Source organism: Exserohilum turcica (genome assembly GCF_000359705.1).
Source record: "Exserohilum turcica Et28A unplaced genomic scaffold SETTUscaffold_3, whole genome shotgun sequence".
NCBI lineage: Eukaryota > Fungi > Ascomycota > Dothideomycetes > Pleosporales > Pleosporaceae > Exserohilum > Exserohilum turcicum.
In genome coordinates, this window is record NW_007360136.1 from 1,556,128 (window position 1) to 1,573,933 (window position 17,806).

The following is a 17,806-nucleotide window of genomic DNA, read 5'->3' on the forward strand; positions in this document are numbered from 1 at the left end:
TAGTAGGGCTCCGAGACGCGAGATTTGCCGGTCTAGAGTCGCGTTGAGCCCATTAGGACTAGCTCGCGCCTTATCGATTGGGCCAACGCCGACCGCCGACGAAAAAAGTCGTTTTTTCACCTTCCCTCACAGCTTCTGCACGGAGAGCTTTGCGCATCGACAAGATGGGTAAACGGCCAATTTCTGACGTCGTCACCGAAGAGGGCGCGACCACTGCCCTCGAAATCTCACGAAAGAAGAGCAAGAAAGACAAGAGCAAGAGGCTCAGCAAATCCGCTACTGTTGACGCGACAGAGACAAATGGCCACACGCACGAGGTGACAAACGGCAAGAGCGCGGACGATTCCGAGGGCGAGGAGAAGCTGTCAAAGGCCGAGCGCAAGGCGGCGAAGAAGGCAAAGAAGGAAGCCAAAGAGGCAAAGAAGGCGAAGAAGGCTGCGGCAGAGACTGAGGCGCCCGACTCCAATGGCGTCGCTGCTGAAGACGAGGATGCCGTGAAGGCTGCGGAGAAGGCTGCACGAAAGGCAGAGAAGAAACGCCTCAAGGCATTGGCTAAAGGCGAAGAAGCCGCCGAGTCCGCACCCTCATCGAAGCCGCCACCAGCGGCGACCAACGTAGAGCCCGCAGCAGCCAACGGGACGAGCGCGGAGGCCGGGCAATACGAGGAGAGCAGCGAGTTGACGCAGCTTCCTCAGTCGGAAATCGATGCTTTCCTCTCCAAGAACACCATGACCATTCAGGACCCCAAGCCCGCAGCCCGCACACTGCGTCCCATCTTGAACTTCAAGTATCTGCCCGTCGACGATACCCTACGCGCCTTTTTCTGCAAGTTCACCGCGCCTACGCCTATACAAGCAGCCACATGGCCTTTCTTGCTCTCAGGAAGGGACATGGTTGGTGTTGCTGAGACGGGTTCCGGCAAGACGCTTGCGTTTGGCGTACCTTGCGTGCGCAATATCGCCTTGCTGCCCAAGGACAAGCGAAAGGGTATCAAGGCCGTCATTGTCTCACCTACGCGTGAACTGGCGGTCCAGATTTACGATCAACTGGTAGCTTTGGCAACACCTGCTGGACTGTCGGTAGTTTGCGTATACGGTGGTGTGCCAAAAGACCCGCAAGTGGCGGCTTGCCGCAAGGCGCACATTGTTGTCGCTACACCAGGTCGCCTCAACGATCTTATTAGCGATGGCTCTGCGGACCTCAGCAAAGCCGAGTACGTAGTCCTCGACGAGGCCGACCGCATGCTTGACAAGGGGTTTGAAGAAGCAATTCGACAGATTATCTCGCAGACGCCCAAGAAGCGGCAGACTCTGATGTTCACCGCTACTTGGCCGCCTTCGGTTCGGGATCTGGCGTCGACATTCATGAGCTCGCCGGTCAGGATCACGATCGGCGACAATCAATCGGGTGAGCTCCGCGCCAACGTGCGCATTAAACAGGTCGTCGAGGTGTTAGATACCCGCGCCAAGGAACAGCGTCTGCTGCAGCTGCTCCAGCAGTATCAGTCGGGAAAAAACAAAGACGACCGTATCCTTGTCTTCTGTTTGTTCAAAAAAGAAGCAGTGCGCATTGAAAACTTTATTCGCGTGAAGAAATTCCGTGTGGGCGGCATCCATGGGGATTTGAGCCAGGAAAAGCGCAGTGCCTCGCTCGCGGCTTTCAAGGAAGGCCATGTGCCCCTGCTTGTGGCAACAGACGTGGCTGCTCGAGGGCTTGATATTCCGGCAGTTAAGCTGGTCATCAACGTCACGTTTCCCTTGACAGCTGAGGACTATGTGCACAGGATTGGTAGGACGGGTCGTGCCGGAAAGGAAGGGCTGGCCATTACGTTCTTCACAGAACAGGACAAGGCGCTCTCTGGCTCGTGAGTGGCCCCCTAGGCATTTGTCGACCATATGACGTTGAGCTGACAAGTCTCGCAGATTGATCAATGTACTCAAGGCAGCGAATCAGCCCGTACCGGAAGATCTGATGAAGTTTGGCACCACTGTCAAGAAGAAGGAACACGGAGCCTATGGTGCCTTTTACAAAGACACTGAGAATGCCAAGGCTGCGACGAAGATTACTTTTGACTAGGAGCGATAATACTACATGAAGTGTATGTTGTTGCATGAATCAAGCTAAACATTAGCGAAGAGTTTGGTCGCCGAGGTAGAAAGGACAGGCTGCAGCTGATGCGGGGCCATGAACCCGTGAATACCTGAGCATCTTTCTGTAACGGGGGCATCTTGGATCATGTGCGTAGAAGCGAAAAGAAAAACACCATAGTACCCGGCATATAGACAGTCATGTTTGGCTAGTTTGCATACGACGTTGTTTCTTGGAAAAAAAGCTGATGGTTTCATTCTGTCTTTGCATCTGCACTTGGATCAGAGGACGTGCAACGCGATTGCTCCGGAGTTTATTACCGTGGCGTCGTTAGCAGAAACATGCAGCCTTGATCGCGTATGATGTGTCGATCAGACTTGAAAAGCAAGGGATGGCATGCTATTCTGCCATGACACAGTGCAGCAGACGTTTCTCTCTCTGTTCGGCTACGAGCTGATTTGCAATGTCTCGCCGCGCCACATGCGCTAGGCAGCCAGGGAGAGAGGGGGAGAGAGCGTGCGCAGGTACAGTGATGCCGTGTCCACAGCATGATGCTGCGCTGAGCTGACTGATATACATCGGCCCAGGTCTACCTACAGACAAGTTTCTAGAAGGATACTAGCCACTCATGGTCAACAAGCAGCAGTAAGATGACACTGCCGAGTAGCCGCGAGGCCTCGCCTTGTCATGCTTAGGCCTCGACACCGGACCCACGGCGAGCTCAAAAGCAGTGTAGCGCAGACGAGGAAAAACCACCGGATGGTGTGTTCTAGCGCCTCACCCGTATGCTAGTCCCTGGTCGTGCAAGCCGGGAGGAGGTGGGGGGGGGGAGGACACGCAGTTGGGACGAAGGAAGAAGGAAATAAACAGAAGTGGTTCCAAGCACGACGTCGCCGAAGGTTGTGGTCGCCGACTTACCTAGCTATAGTTCGGAGCGATGTGTGCGTGGGCCAATCAGCGGCGAGCACAGGGCCTGGCCGATGGCGACCACGGTCCCCGAGATGGGGTTTATCCAAGGGGAATTGCGCCGCGGCGGACAGAAAATCACGTACCTATGATTTTTGCGTGGAGAGGGGCGCATGTGTATATAGGGAGACGCGACGCTTGTGCTGGTCTGGTTCTTGCTGTGGTACCAGACATCATCATCATCATCATCATCATCATCGGCATCCGCCACATTCCCATCATACGTTGCCAGATTCTCTCTGCTAGGGCAGCTGCCAAGGATACTTGAAACTTACAGTCAAACTATCACCACTATGTGCAAAAAGGCTTCGTGCGACTCGTGCCGTAGGTTTCTTTTTCTCCCTAGGCACACGTGGTGTTTGTGTCTAACGCGGCTTTTAGACAAGACGACGTGGTGGGGCTGCGGAAACCACATTGCTGGCGTCATGGAGAGCGTCCCCTCAGACCAGTGGTGCACATGCGGACCACGAATCGAGAAAGAGGGACATCAGTACCCGCCCATGGGCACGCTGTCGTCGGCATGACTCCCGGCGTGGTTGAGGGGGTCAAAGTCATGATGGCGGCAACATGATGTTGACTGCCATGTCATGATAACTTGCCTCTGCTTCCAAGGGAGGGTTGGGCATGGACATGGTACAGCGGCGTATATGGGTGTAGAGAAGGCGTTCTGGCCAGTGGTGCGACGGCTTGTGATTGATGCGGGTCACGTGATTTCCGACACGAGTTAGCGATTTGCAAATACTACATGATGAATATTGACAAGATACTATTGGGTACTAATGATGCCGTGAAGACTGGCCCATCCATGGACAGTCAACGTCTTGCACGACGGGGCCTCGGGTACGGCTGGTGGTTCCAACGGGAGCGTGCAGTCGTCGTGACTTGGCTGCCCCTCCGGAAGCATGGAACAGGGTGCCACGGCATGTGGACTGGGTGCTCACGAGTTGCGAAGATGTGCTGGGGCACCGCCGCTCCCGTCCGGCTCGGTTCCCGCTTGAAACAGGTGTTCTGGAAGTTCCTGAGGCTTCGGCATCAAACATGTGCATGCAAGGATGATGATGTCCATGTGCAGCATGCATGGGGGATGGCCAGATATTGTCCTCGCCCAATCGGACGGGCTGCAGAGGCGCTGCAGAGGCGAGGCGCGTAGAGCACAGCGATCAGACAGAGTCATAGAGGGCTGGGGCCGGGGGGCAGCGTTGGAGGCAGTGTTGGAGTCGGAGTTGGTGATGGCGGGCCCGACCAATGGCTTCCGGGAGAGGGGGCTCCCGCATGGCCATGATGGTGAGGCTGGTCTCATAATGGGCCTGCTAAGTATAGCTGTTGCAAGCGTGGAACCAGGCCCTGCAGGCGCGGCCGGTTTCAGCCATCGAGTGCCTTGCCGCCCTATGATGCTGGCGAAACAAGGCTCCAGAGGTTGAGACTGGCCGTGAGAGGGCTCTGGAGCATCTGACCGACGGCACGCCATGGCGACTCGCGCAGCTCACACAGTGGCTGGATCAGACGGCGGTTAGCCAAAGTCTCGCTGGGGCCGCTGGCGGGCGCACCGAGGGCGCAACTCGCCGGGCTGTACGCGGCGGCCGTCGCGTGAGTGCGAGTGCGAGTGCATGTGGGAGGAGCACGCAGCAGCAACGAGCAGAGTGCAGCAGACGGACTGGATGGCTGGTGGTGGTGTGTGTGCCTGGCGTGCGAGGGACCCCGCCATGCCGCCTCTAGAGGTAGATGGATGCATACTTAGCCTAAGTCGCCCCTCTAGTACAGCCCGCCGTCGCCGCAAGCACGCAGTAGCCCAGGCGCCATCACACCCTGTTGCTAGGCACGTATCAAGGCTCCCTCGCACAACAAAGACAGCTGTAGCCGCAGCGGCACCGTCGACGCACCACCATCATCATCATCATCATCATCATTATCCCCATCACCATCACCATCACCATCACCATCACCATCACCACGACACCACCGCCATCGCAGAAACGAACCACAGGCCGCGGCCCACGATCCACGCCCCCTCCCCCCCCCCTCGCGTGCTGGCCCTCTGGACCGACTGGCCAACTGACGGACTGACTGGCTTGGCAGACAACAAGACGTGCCCTACGCCTAGCTGTACTGTACACCACCCACCACCCACCACCGACGCTGCCCCACCATCCGTCTCCCCTTTCTGTCACCGCCTCCCTCCCCCCTCGACCCCAGCACGTTCTCGACAGCACCAGCACCTCTCTTCGACGACGGGCCACGACGACAACGCTTAACCGTCCGGCCCGAAAGCTTGCCCTCGCTCGCCGCCGCCCTCACCCTCTGACTGGCGACGCCCTGCAAGCATCTGCACCGAATGTAAGTCATCTGCCCGTCCCAAAGAGGCGCGCCCGCCCTCGAGCATGTAGCCGCGCATAGGTAGCCGCCGTCGTTTGTGCTCGCTCGTGCCCAGCGCCCGCCATGCACGCTCTGTCAATTGCTGCTGCTTGCTGCGGCGGCGGCGGCCGCGCAAAGAAGGAAGAAGCACGTGGGGCTGAAGTCTGTGTCTGACACAGGGCCGTTTCACCATGAGCGCCCAGAGCACGCTTTCCGTCTTGTGAACAATGCCCTGTTTGATGACATCCAGAGCCTGTGCTGACCAACAAGACATCCAGATTCCTCGTCTCACATCTATACCGCCAGCCACCTCGCTCGTCTCTTCCGTCAATTGTCCCCCCCCGCCTAGCCATTGACTGCAACCCCGCAAAACACCCGAGTACCATCACCACGCCCACTGCCTGCCACCACCACCGCGCCCCCCGCGCATCCCATCCACACCACCCGCCACCATGCCGCCAGCGGGAAGCGGCAGCTCCAGGAAGATCTCCTTCAACGTCTCGGAGCAGTACGATATCCAGGATGTCGTAGGAGAGGGCGCATACGGCGTCGTGTGGTAGGTACCCTCTGCCAGTGGCGCTGCTGAGCCGAGCCCACCAGCTAACCCATTGCACAGCTCCGCACTGCACAAGCCCTCGGGCCAGAAGGTTGCCATCAAGAAGATCACGCCCTTTGACCACTCCATGTTCTGTCTGCGGACGCTGCGAGAGATGAAGCTGCTGCGGTACTTCAACCACGAGAACATCATCTCCATCCTCGACATCCAGAAACCCCGCAACTATGAGACCTTTACAGAGGTCTACCTGATCCAGGTGCGCACGTCTGCTTGTCTGCATGCCCGTCCGCCGCTAACACGCTGCCCCAGGAACTCATGGAGACGGACATGCATCGCGTCATCCGCACACAGGAGCTCTCCGACGACCACTGCCAGTACTTCATTTACCAGACGCTGCGCGCGCTCAAGGCCATGCACTCTGCAAACGTCCTCCACCGCGATCTCAAGCCCTCGAACCTGCTCCTCAACGCAAATTGCGATCTCAAAGTGTGTGACTTTGGTCTGGCTCGATCGGCCGCCTCGACCGAAGACAACTCTGGCTTCATGACCGAATACGTCGCCACGCGTTGGTACCGTGCGCCAGAGATTATGCTTACCTTTAAGGAGTACACAAAAGCCATCGATGTATGGAGTGTAGGATGTATCCTAGCTGAGATGTTGAGCGGAAAGCCCCTTTTCCCAGGAAAGGACTGTAAGTCGCGCAAAAGGCGTCGAGACGCAGTTCCACGAAGCTGACTTTTTGGCTAGACCACCACCAGCTCACATTGATTCTCGACGTACTCGGCACGCCCACCATGGAGGACTACTACGGCATCAAGTCCCGCCGAGCTCGCGAATACATTCGATCGCTGCCCTTCAAGAAGAAGATCCCATGGAAGGCCATGTTTCCCAAGACAAATGATCTGGCGCTTGACCTGCTGGAGCGATTACTAGCCTTCAACCCAGTCAAGCGTATCTCGGTCGAGGACGCGCTCAAGCACCCCTACCTTGAGCCATACCACGACCCAGATGACGAGCCGGGCGCGGACCCAATTCCCGAGGAGTTCTTCGACTTTGACAAGAACAAGGACAACCTTACCAAGGAACAGTTGAAGCGTAAGTGACACCGCCTTTCCAGCATCGAGCCACAGCTAACAATGAGCAGTCCTCATCTACCAGGAGATTATGCGGTAAACCGGAGCGTTTCCAACCTTGCGCGAGATTAATACAAGATACCACAATCGAGTCGATTTCCGCAACTTGTCTGCAGCTAGCTGGTCTGAGCGCACTACCATGTGAGAGGTGGCATACCATGTTTCGGTCATTTGGATTCTCAGAAGATGAACCATGTTAGCCTGGCAGCACGAAGGCGTGCGAATATGAACTTGAGCTTTGAATGTTTTCTATGGAGGACCTCCTACCATCCACACAGTACGAGATGGGAACAAGCAGAATGCATCCTTTTTTTGCGACTTGATCCATTTGCCATGTTGCATGGCACAGCTGAACCCAGACTTGCATATCAGTGGAGTCCATGTGACGTTTGAACGCCGCCCAAATGCCCTTGTGTTTTGCGCTATGGGTACAAGAGTAGTGCTGTCTCCGCTATGCAAACCAAAATGTCGTCTGCTGTCATATACACATATCGTACATGTCATACACATGTCGCGCCCTGGGCGCTTTCAAAAATCACACCTTCCATCCTTCCATCCTGTCCTCCACCTCTCTTCCCACCTCTTGCAATCAAACGTTTGCTTGCCCAACTTTTCATTGACAGCATTGTGCGCTTCGCACATCCACTCGCCAAACTCGCTGCGGTTGCTCACTCTGGGCGTATTCTTCTGCATCCACTTCTGGAAATCTTCGGCGCACACCCAGCAAGGGTATAGTTTGCCAAAGGTGGAGAGAAACGACTTGGTTTCGGCCTGGAGTTGGGGCGACGGATTAATCGGGTATGTGGCGGTTATCGAGTGGAGGAGCGTCCACGACGAGCGTCCGAGTGCTTCGACGTCGGGCGGGCAGTCTGCAGGCAGCGTGGGGGTGGTTTCAGCCGTCGCCGTCGCCGTCGCCGTGGGTTGCGCGCGCTTCTTGGGTAGTTTGCCCGACATGGCAAATAGAGAGGCTACGTCGTTGCAGGTGCGACATCTAGAATGCAAAGACTGGTGTTAGCATTTGAATCTCATACAAGACAAGGCGTTGGAAGGCTTCGTATGTCTGGCGCATGGCACCCAGGTAGCTAGGTAGCTAGGTAGCAGTACTTACGGCTTGCCATCTGGACCGAGTATTATGCCATTTGCCAGCTTCTTGTATCCCGGTCTTCCTTCTATATCCTGCGCCTCGCTCGTGTCCGGCTTGTCCTGCGCCATTGTCTCCGGGCTCAAAAGCTTCTCTTGCTGTCGACGTGCCAATGTTGTCGTGTTGGAGTCGGGAGATTTCTAAGCCCTTCCACCAGCATCGGACATCGGAGTTAAGGCGTCGCGGCAGCTAGGTATGCATGTGCAAGCATTATCGCTCCCGCTTCCGAGTGACGTTATGTGCTGTGCGCTCGTGGAATCTGCTCACATATTGCAGTCTCCTCTGCGAAATGTTGTTGGTCTCGAATTGCCCTTGGCGCGTAGACGAGGTTGTCGGCATGCCGTAGATCATGGCCATGATTCATACCTCGCTAACACCACAAGCGCACCTCTTCCACACTCCTTTGCTTACCTGGTCATCATGGATATCCCGGCGGCTGCCAATGTGCTGGGAACAATGGGAGCTGTACGTCAAGCGTCGCATTTCTAGCAACAGCTATACTGACCAGAGTAGGTGTGTTGGTCTATCCAGGTATGTCTGGCTTCCAGGGCATCCCAGAGCAATGCTGAGTGTCTCGCAGTTGATTCCTCAAATCCTTGTTAATTACAGGCGACATAATGCCACTGGGCTGCAGCCCACAATGATGATGCTGTGGGCCTGGGCTGGCGTCCCTCTGGGTGTGTATAACATTGCCGAAGAGTACAACATTGCTCTACGCATCCAGCCGCAAATCCTCACTGTCCTCAGTCTTGTGACGTGGATCCAATGCTATTATTACGAGAAGGTGACCTGGAGAACTCGCACAATTTAGCCTCGGGGGGTGAAGCTGACACTCAGCAGAACTGGTCAGTATTCCGTTCACTTGCTGTCGTTGTCCCTATAGCCTGCCTTATGGGTGGCGTGCAGACTGGCCTGATCTTTGCGATACGACATGCAAAGGACAAAGGGCTGCATTGGCCTAGTATCTTGATGGCGGTCGCTTCAGCTACTTTGCTTGCTGCTGGTGTCTTGAGGCATTACATCGATGTCTACCTCTTTCGGACTGTTCGCGGCATTTCGTTCATTTTTGTAGGTATCGATGCCTTAGGTGATGTCTTCTCCTTGCTGTCTGTCGTGTTTCAGCCCACGCTCGATATCTTGGGAATCGTCATCTATGGCACTGAGCTGGCTCTCTGGATTGGCATATTCATTTGCGGGGCTTACTACAACTTGGTGCCTTGGATTGTATCAAAGATAGACGACAAGAAGAGTCGGCAAGTCCCTCGTGGTAATGGTGTTTGCCATTCCGCGCACTTGGGTGGACACGAAGAAGGTCCAGGAGTCACATCTGGCATTGCGCTTCATGATCTGCCTTCTAGCACTTCAGTCTTCCGGACGCCATCGGGAAATATGCAAGTCATACAGCGCAGTGTAAGCTCGTCGCACGGGACAAGAATGGACCACACACTGCGGTAAACTACCGTTTTGCGAAACTTGGGCACTTCGAGCTCGCGTCCGTTTGCATTACCGCTCTCGGACTTGCTTTCTTGCTTGTCCACGCGCCCACACTACCTGCGCGCTCCTTCCCAGGCAAGCGCACGCTCCTCCACACTTCTCCCCCGCCGCACCCACATTGCCTAATCGACTACAACTACTCGAAAACGTACTCCCGCTCCTCTTCCAGTGTCAATAGCAACGGCTTCAGCTTAATCCAAAAAGAAACAGCATTTACGTGTACGTATCCGCCCACTGCCACAGGGTTCGCCACACTGACCTCAAATTGCCTCTGACCTATCAGAGAGCGTGTATATCACCGCCATACTAACAAGGCACAATAGGTAGTTGAGACTTTGCACTCAGAATTCAGCAATGACTACCACCATGACGACCAAGATCACGTCGCTCGACTCCCAGTCTGGTGCTCCATCAGTGCCCAACCCGACTCCGGCCACGGAGCCTATCGGTAGCCCATTCGGCAGTGATCCTATCGACCCTCCTCCGGAGATGGACTACGCTGCTGTCGCGAAGATTCTCGGTCCTATCCAAGAGTCACTCAACGAAGCTGCCATGGAGGCCGGCTATCCGTCTCCTCCTATCAACACACCCGTCGTTGGGTCCCCGGAGCCCTCTGTCATTTTTCGTCAGTCCATGCCTCGCGGCCGCGGCTTCAGCGTTGTTGGCGATAGACTCGCCCAGTTGAAGCTGGACAACCGCAAACCGCGTCACCGTGAGGGAGACACGGCATCTACCAGCTACTCCCCGGAGCCTTCGGTCGCTGAGGATGAAGAAGCAGAGGCTGCGAGCATTTCCGAGGTATTGAGCGACAACGGTAGAGACAAGCAGTGCTGTGGACATGGCCGTAGGTCTCTAGCTCCGATCAGTGTGACGGAGGGCTCAGTGCCCATCGCTCTAGGCTCCCCCGCGGTCAACCCACGCATCGTAGAGTACCTAACCTTCACCTCGGACGATCTACCCACGAACTCGGTCGCTTCTTGTCTTCCCTCTACGCTTATGGAGACGGGCACAACGTCTCTCAAGACGGCTATCGATGGCAGCAGTGATCGCAATAGCTTGAAGAGCGACGGAGTCACTGAGAAGAGCAACTGGGCCGAAGAGCTCGAAGACGCTGTGGACCGCGCCTGCTTGCGCCTTGAGCAGCTTGCCGACGACGAGGTCAAGATGGACGCTAGCAAGACGTTTGAGGAATACTACATTGCCCGACTAGAGCGCCTGCTGGGCAGCGACAAACGAGCCGTGCCTGTCAACGTGCAGAAGGTCAAGAAGGGCGAACAGTAGACAAGACTTGCCCAAGATCATGTGCAGATTGTGTACGTGTATATTTATGGAAGTTTATGGGAGGGGTAATGGCATGACTGCGCTGATGGCGAGATGTTCAGAGGGAAAGGACATCTTTTTGTTTGAGCGGTATGCATGCAGAGTAATGGGGGAAGCGACATGTGAACGGTGTTTTATACCCATGGGCCTGGTTTGTGATTTATAATGGTAAGGCAGTGGGGTATCATGGTACGACAAGGCATCTGGGTAGCAGAGTGGGATGGGATGCAGAGTAATAATGCTTGCTTTTTTCATATTGACTGAGATGCAACAGTGCATGTACTTGTGTGTGTGTGTGAGTGAGTGTGTGTGTATTCTATTTAATGTGCCTACTTGACGGTGCGTGGATGTGAGGCCATGTCGCGATTGTCTAGTTAAAGCGATGGTACCACCCATGTCTGACGCCCAGACCCTGCATAATGGCCACAGCGGCCACGGTCAAGGCGGTAGGCTTGTCCTTTGCTTTCCAATAGGCGACGCCTGCAGCGGCCAGGAGGCCAGCCAAGATGCCGGCCATGGCCTTGTCGTAAATATCGTAGACGCCCGTCTGAGCCCATTTGTAGTTGAGAATGCCTATAGCCAAAGAAAAAAAGGAAGAGGGAAAAGCATTAGTATATGTAAATAGAGAAAGAGAATCTCGACAAGACTTACTCATGATGAGGAAGAAGCCACTGCCTTCATACCAGCCAATCTTGGAGGCGCCACGAAGGGTCAAGGGAAGGGTATTCATGGTGGGATGTTTGAACTGCTCGAGGCCTTTCATCTGTGCAGGACAGGGCATTAATTCGTCGGCTTCAGTCACGCTGTTCAAGCATCTTACTTACCGTGTGGCCGAGAGCTAGCACGCCGTACGCGGCACTAGTAGCTAGCAGCATGGGATGCGACTGCGAGGAGGCTGATGCCATTGTTGCTGCAATGGCGGTAAAGGCAAATAATTACAAGCTGGGGCAAGAAGACGTGATGCAGTTGTGTGAGCAGAGATGAACACGGGGCTATGTGTGGTGATGGGTTGATGGTCTTGTTTTTGCGAAGCCGAGGTTAGTGTGGATTACTTAGTTACCCCAGTATGGATTACTTGGTGCTCATGGTTCCCCCACTTTTTTTCTTTTCCTTGATGCGTTACGTGAGCTTGACATGACGACTTTGGTTTCTTGTACAAAAGTAATCTCTAATGCGCCTCCCATATTCGGGCCTATCATGGGAAGCTAAACATATCATGCTGAGAGTCATGTATCGATTGCTGATTAGACTAGTTATGCGGAGGCAGCATTTATCGCTCGCTTTATCGTGATCACCGCCGGCTATCTCCGTCAGTTGCTATTGCAACCCGCCGTGCTCCGCGTCTTGACCGTGTGCGCGCCCGGCTACTCAGTCGTGCCCTCTTCCTTGCACTTGTCGTCCTCGTTCTCGTCTTTCTTAGCCTTTGGGTCTTGCTCGTCGTGCTTCTTGCTCGGCATAGCAGGCAGAATGCCACTGGCAATGGCATCGAGGTCCGAAGGCATGCATGTGGCTGGCGAGTCATAAGGTCCGGTACTGCCTTGCTCTAAGCCTAGACTGCCGACCTTCTTCTCGGCCCAGGTCAACGCGTCGTCGACTGCGGACTTGGCGCCCTGGAGAACTTCTGCGACGAGGGTGGTAGCACCGGCAGTCTCACCCTTGGAATCGGTTGCCGTGGGTGCGGTGCTTTCTGAGGACGAATCGGCTGGAGTGGCATCAGTGTCTGGTAAGACCTATTGATTCGAGTCAGACTGACACGATACTTCAGAGGGGGGTCATGTACGGCCTACCTGCTCGGTGCCCGAGGAGCCTGTTGATGCCGGCTGCATGCTGTCTTGAGCGACTGGTGCCTTGGCGGCTTCGAGTGCTTCGGGCCTCATGGTATCCGTCGTGAAAGCGTCGATGGCTTCAGGCTTCATGTGCAGCGTCCGGGGGCATCCAAGCGCTTTTGTGGTGTGCGAGTGGGCTGTCTGTGGGAATGTAGGCAGGTTGCAGCAAGAGCTTGGTTGTTATGGTTTGTCTTGCCAGGCTGCGGCTGCAGTGTTCTTTCCCCGGTGTGCAGCATGGCCCGTGGACGTGGGCGTCAGTAGCACAAACAGCGACGTCATGGAGAATTTGACCCGTGGGAACGAAGAAGGTGTGCAAGTAGGAGGAGGTGAGAGTTTGGCAATGGGGCTTCGAGATGGATGGGCAGTGCGCACGCCAGCAAAGGGTACTCGCTCGTCATGGCGATCGACGTCGGGTCGTCTAGCCACGGCCACGGCGCCAGTAGAGAAAGGGATGTCTACCATGGAACAAGGGGTCCGTGCAGTCTACATGATTCATTCACGCATGCAGGTCATCAAGGTGCAACTACGACTACACATGTATCTATGTACACACATGGAGCCCGAAATTTGGCGGGCTGTGCTATGCAGCCCACCAAGAGGCAGAATCTGTGTGGTGCCATGGGTGGCAGCAGCAAGCTCGCAGGGTTTGCACGCGGCTGTTGGGTGCGGTCCGCTTTTCAAGTGCCATATTAGCTGTTACATACTAGTGCCTTGTTTCCGCGAGTCTCCGCAGCTGAGTATCCATTTTGTTGCCGGGGTCCATGTTCGAGAACTGCGATGACGAGATACGAGGAGTAATATGTCTGTTTCCACCTCGCAAGTCCTCCCCGTCAGAGACAGCGGACAGGTGCTAGCACCTTTTGTCTGGCAGCGCTTTGGAGGCCTACACCTGGTGACGGTGGCCGGACCATTATCGGTCGCCTGTATATTGCAGCGTGACGACGGAGCGTGGGCAGAGTCAGGTACCCACCGGCTATTTGTCCCCACAGGCAGTGCCAGAGCGATGGAGCATGCCCAGGAGGCGAGTACATGGGCAAGGGAGCCATCCGACGCTGCTGCTGCTGCTGCGTTGGTGGGGAGGGAGCGGAGAGGCATGTACAGTACATGGCAGATGCTGGAGCACCCGCACGTGTGCCCCGCCATGTGGCGCATGATGGGGGGGGGGGGGTGGGGGTGGGTGGAAGCGCTGGATGCGCAGAAGCGGGCTGGCGTGCGATAAGAGAGGACTTGTCGAGGGAGGGTGAAGCATGTCGGGGGGGCGACGCTAGACGTTGCCCAAGTCAGTCGAATGCAGAGAGTAGCGCCGGAGCATGGCAGCAGGCGGGCCAGTTGAGGGAGCGGTGCTAGAGACAGCGGCCGGGAGAGCCCTGGTGGGTGCATGTGGACGGGCGTCTGATATGAAGCGCTGCTGCATGGAAGCTCTGGCGTGCCTATCAGGGCTGGGGGGCGGTTGTTCGAGCGGACAGGTCGTGCCTTGGTTGGTTGGGCGAGCAATATGGGAATGGGGCGGGCCATGGCGGCGTAGACCTCGGGGCGGCGTAGGGGCGTGTGAGGGTGAGTGAGGTGAGTGAATGATCAGGAGACGCGGTTTATGCAGGTCCACGGCCGGTGTTCGCTGATCGCTGGCATGGAAGACATGGACATGGCGGACATGGTTGCAGTGCGGTGGACATGGGCATGGTTGTGGTGGTGGTGGTGGTGGTGGAGGAGGAGGAGGTGGACCCTCTTTGCCAAGGGCGCCGTGGTGCGCCGTGTTAGGCGGCGGCGGTTTGGCGACGAGCATTAGCCTGTGTTGCTGCTTCCCTCTCTAGCACGTCAGTCAGCAGCCGCCGCCCTCCCGCACGCAATCCAATCTATCGTCAGCCGCGCCCGCTGCTGCTGCTGCTGCTGCGAGTGCTACTCATGCCCATCCTCCTCTCTTCGCCCGCACTGCGGAGTGCCTGCGTGCCGCCCCCCCTCCACCCATGTCATCCCCGCATTTACGCCGCTCATCTCGCGAGCGCCGTTGTGCCCTCGCCGTCGTGAGTAGCAGGGCAATAGAGCTAAGGGCACGCGAGATTATTGGATTGCGAGGGGGGGCGTGGTTATAACCGTCACTGGCCCTGCCCGCCCACCACAAGACTCGACTCGACTCGATGCTGCGCCCTGCATCCACGACCTCTCCTTCTCCTTCTCCTTCTCCTTCTCCTTCTTCTTCTCTCTCTTGAGCCTTGCCTTGCCTTGCTCCTCTCCATCCCTCTCGCTCTCTCTCCCTCTCTTTCGCTCACACACTCTCCCTCCCTCCCCCCACGCAATCGTGGCGGCGCGGCGCAGCACACCCGTCTAGCACCACCACTAGGCGCCTCTCTACCCACAACCTCGTCCGCCTACTTCAGCGTCCACCAATCATGACGGCCATCACTCCTTCCCCAGAGGTCAGCCCCGTGTCAGCAGCAACCACCAATGGAGGCTTTCCCCGCGACGCCTTCTCCCTCAGTCTCTCCACTCTGCCCGATGCCAATAGCTTTGTCCTCAAATCCACCCTCCGGTCGCCCCATCTCCTCGACTCCCCCAATGGCATCTTCACCGCAAGTGCTCTAAACGGTTCTCTCAAAAAGCGGACCCGCAACATGTCGCAGTCGTCTGGTACCGACCGGGAAATGTCCAATGACCACACCCCGCCTGCCCAGCCAAACGGTGTCGTGCCCACGAGCAACGGTACCAACGGCACACATGCCGAACCACGGCCCGCCAACAAGAAGCGGCCCAGCACCGACACCATCGACTATCCGCGCCGCCGCGCCACCATTGCGGTACGCCAAACACTCTTTGACCCATCTCCCTCGCCCCAGAAAACTAACTTGAACCAGTGTGAAATCTGCCGCTCGCGCAAGTCGCGATGTGATGGAACCAGGCCAAAGTGCCGCCTGTGCACAGAGCTCAACGCCGAATGCATCTACCGTGAGCCGGGCATCAAGCTCGACGCGGGCGACAAGCTGATCCTCGAGCACCTGAACCGCATCGAGGGCCTTCTGCAGTCGGGCCTGACGAGCAGCTTCTCGCTGTCGTCGCACTCGCCAGCCGCGAGCAACTCGACCAGCGAAGATTTTCTCGTCCGGAGCACCGGCCATATCCCCCATCTCGGCATGGTCCAGCCCATCAACGGCATAGGAACTTGGATCAACCATCCCTCCAACATCTCAACCATGCCAAAGACGCATAACACGGCCGCGCTAAACCTGCTGTCGTCACCCATGATTCGGGAGCTGGTCTCCCGCCAGTATGATGCCAAGATCCTGCTCCAGCTCGAGATGACCAGAGAATCAGTCAGCCTGACGGCCAGCCGTGGCCTGGATCTCTCCAACACCGGCACCTATGTGCAAGCTTACTTTGAGAGAGTAAACGTCTTCTATGCCGTGGTCAATCCCTACACGTGGAGCAACCACTACCAGACTGCCCTTAGCCACGGATTCCGCGACGGCCCTGAGAGCTGCATAGTCCTCCTAGTCCTTGCCCTGGGCCATGCTGCAAGCACGGGAAGCATCACGCAGCAGAATCCCGAAAAGGATCCTCCAGGCTTGGCTTACTTTGCTGCAGCCTGGAGCCTGCTCCCGACCGTCATGACAAAGAACAACATGGTTGCTGCGCAATGTCAGATCCTGGCCGCAGCATACTTGGTGTACCTGGTACGCCCCGTCGAAGCCTGGAACGTCCTGTCGGGCGCCAGCATGAAGCTTCAGCTGCTGTTGAGCGCGCCTGGACGCGTGTCTCCGGCCGAAGAGGAGCTGGGCAAGCGAGTGTATTGGAATGCAGTCATGATCGAGAGTGACCTCCTGGCAGAGCTGGATCTCCCTCACTCTGGCATAGCACAGTTTGAAGAGGGCTTCTCGCTACCGACGGGCTTTGAGGATATGGGAACAGAAGCCGTTGGTCGCGATGAGCTGTGGTATTTTCTTGCAGAGATCGCCCTCCGACGACTACTCAACCGCGTAAGCTCCATGCTCTACATCCGAACGACACCCTACTCCAAAGGCCCAGCTGCCACGTCGATTGCTCAACTAGACCCGCTGGTCGTGGAACTAGATTACCAGCTGAACCAGTGGTATGCCGGACTACCACCAGCCATGCAATTCCCACTCGACCGAGTGCCACTACAGAACCCGGTGCAGACCGTGTTACGGCTACGCTATTTTGCATGCCGCACCATCATCTTCCGGCCGTACGTGCTCCTCGTCCTGCAAGACGAAGCATTGGCAATGGATTCCAGCGTGCAGGACAACTGCCACAAGTGCCTGGAAGCATGCGTTCGTCAGCTGGAATACATCACTGCGCACCACGCCGGACATCTCCCCTATCTGTTTCAAGGGGCTCTCTCGTAAGTTTGCAGCCAACTTGACTTATACACATGCTAACGATGGCCTAGTATCATCTCACAGACATTGCTCATTATGGGCGCGACCATGACACCGTCGCTGTCACAGCTTCTTCCGCCACCGGCGACCATGGACGATATCATCAACAATGTTGTTCTGGAGATGGAAAGATATGCTCATCTTGCACCGAGTCTCCGTCTCTCTGCTGAGATTATCCGTGAAGCCGAAGGGAAGCGACAAATGTGGCTACGCACAGCAGGACTCAAATTCGAGGTTTGAGAGGATAGCAATGACGGCACGCAATCACTATGCAGAAGACAGCCGAAGTCTTTGCGACTACCGAAAAGGGCAGCTCCTACAGACCTGGGAGTGGTCCCTACCGTCGGCTCGGCTGCAAGCTTTGCCTTCCGCTTTCGGTACGCTCCGCGGATATATGCACGGGCAAATCACTACACGTGACGTCGACTATCTGTAGGCGACATAAGCAAGGCAGTCGGATCAACCCAAGTCTGAGGCCAAGCACAGGCCTGCTCATGTCGCGTCGTGTAGCGTATCAGGCTCTCGAGTTGACTACAAGT

The 17,806-nt window shown here is 56.4% G+C and overlaps 9 protein-coding genes across 9 annotated transcripts; 6 read left to right on the forward strand and 3 right to left on the reverse strand.

Moving 5' to 3' along the window:
* Window positions 1-141: 141 nt before the first annotated feature.
* Window positions 142-2,312, forward strand: SETTUDRAFT_163742 (uncharacterized protein). The gene is made up of 2 exons (XM_008029279.1): window positions 142-1,864; window positions 1,923-2,312. The coding sequence occupies exons 1-2, from the start codon at window positions 165-167 to the stop codon at window positions 2,074-2,076; spliced, it is 1,854 nt and encodes a 617-aa protein (XP_008027470.1). The 5' UTR covers window positions 142-164; the 3' UTR covers window positions 2,077-2,312.
* A 950-nt stretch (window positions 2,313-3,262) lies between these two features.
* SETTUDRAFT_163743 (uncharacterized protein) lies at window positions 3,263-3,818 on the forward strand. Its single transcript, XM_008029280.1, has 2 exons — window positions 3,263-3,378; window positions 3,436-3,818. The coding sequence occupies exons 1-2, from the start codon at window positions 3,348-3,350 to the stop codon at window positions 3,576-3,578; spliced, it is 174 nt and encodes a 57-aa protein (XP_008027471.1). The 5' UTR covers window positions 3,263-3,347; the 3' UTR covers window positions 3,579-3,818.
* A 2,040-nt stretch (window positions 3,819-5,858) lies between these two features.
* On the forward strand, window positions 5,859-7,135 carry SETTUDRAFT_91280 (uncharacterized protein; the record flags this gene model as incomplete). The annotated part of the gene is made up of 5 exons (XM_008029281.1): window positions 5,859-5,962; window positions 6,023-6,218; window positions 6,272-6,653; window positions 6,710-7,057; window positions 7,107-7,135. The coding sequence occupies 5 exons, from the start codon at window positions 5,859-5,861 to the stop codon at window positions 7,133-7,135; spliced, it is 1,059 nt and encodes a 352-aa protein (XP_008027472.1).
* A 488-nt stretch (window positions 7,136-7,623) lies between these two features.
* SETTUDRAFT_91057 (uncharacterized protein) lies at window positions 7,624-8,307 on the reverse strand (the record flags this gene model as incomplete). Its single annotated transcript, XM_008029282.1, has 2 exons — window positions 7,624-8,086; window positions 8,204-8,307. The coding sequence occupies 2 exons, from the start codon at window positions 8,305-8,307 to the stop codon at window positions 7,624-7,626; spliced, it is 567 nt and encodes a 188-aa protein (XP_008027473.1).
* A 349-nt stretch (window positions 8,308-8,656) lies between these two features.
* On the forward strand, window positions 8,657-9,691 carry SETTUDRAFT_90615 (uncharacterized protein; the record flags this gene model as incomplete). Its single annotated transcript, XM_008029283.1, has 3 exons — window positions 8,657-8,701; window positions 8,817-9,020; window positions 9,077-9,691. 3 exons carry the CDS (start codon window positions 8,657-8,659, stop codon window positions 9,689-9,691), a joined length of 864 nt encoding a protein of 287 aa, XP_008027474.1.
* Window positions 9,692-10,096: 405 nt separating this feature from the next.
* Window positions 10,097-11,011, forward strand: SETTUDRAFT_20485 (uncharacterized protein; the record flags this gene model as incomplete). Its single annotated transcript, XM_008028706.1, has 1 exon — window positions 10,097-11,011. The coding sequence occupies one exon, from the start codon at window positions 10,097-10,099 to the stop codon at window positions 11,009-11,011; it is 915 nt and encodes a 304-aa protein (XP_008026897.1).
* A 409-nt stretch (window positions 11,012-11,420) lies between these two features.
* On the reverse strand, window positions 11,421-11,955 carry SETTUDRAFT_20486 (uncharacterized protein; the record flags this gene model as incomplete). The annotated part of the gene is made up of 3 exons (XM_008028707.1): window positions 11,421-11,623; window positions 11,702-11,813; window positions 11,875-11,955. The coding sequence occupies 3 exons, from the start codon at window positions 11,953-11,955 to the stop codon at window positions 11,421-11,423; spliced, it is 396 nt and encodes a 131-aa protein (XP_008026898.1).
* A 263-nt stretch (window positions 11,956-12,218) lies between these two features.
* Window positions 12,219-12,966, reverse strand: SETTUDRAFT_179554 (uncharacterized protein; the record flags this gene model as incomplete). Its single annotated transcript, XM_008029284.1, has 2 exons — window positions 12,219-12,780; window positions 12,838-12,966. 2 exons carry the CDS (start codon window positions 12,964-12,966, stop codon window positions 12,415-12,417), a joined length of 495 nt encoding a protein of 164 aa, XP_008027475.1. The 3' UTR covers window positions 12,219-12,414.
* Window positions 12,967-15,263: 2,297 nt separating this feature from the next.
* SETTUDRAFT_20488 (uncharacterized protein) lies at window positions 15,264-17,507 on the forward strand (the record flags this gene model as incomplete). The annotated part of the gene is made up of 3 exons (XM_008028708.1): window positions 15,264-15,668; window positions 15,726-17,230; window positions 17,279-17,507. The coding sequence occupies 3 exons, from the start codon at window positions 15,264-15,266 to the stop codon at window positions 17,505-17,507; spliced, it is 2,139 nt and encodes a 712-aa protein (XP_008026899.1).
* Between the last annotated feature and the right edge of the window lie 299 nt (window positions 17,508-17,806).

Excerpts from the sequence above, each read along its gene's own strand:
- SETTUDRAFT_163742 (XM_008029279.1), top strand. The coding sequence starts at position 165 with ATGGGTAAACGGCCAATTTCTGACGTCGTCACCGAAGAGGGCGCGACC. Across the intron at positions 1,865-1,922 it reads GACAAGGCGCTCTCTGGCTC|ATTGATCAATGTACTCAAGG; the intron begins GTGAGTGGCCCC and ends CAAGTCTCGCAG.
- SETTUDRAFT_163743 (XM_008029280.1), top strand. The coding sequence starts at position 3,348 with ATGTGCAAAAAGGCTTCGTGCGACTCGTGCC. Across the intron at positions 3,379-3,435 it reads GGCTTCGTGCGACTCGTGCC|ACAAGACGACGTGGTGGGGC; the intron begins GTAGGTTTCTTT and ends CGCGGCTTTTAG.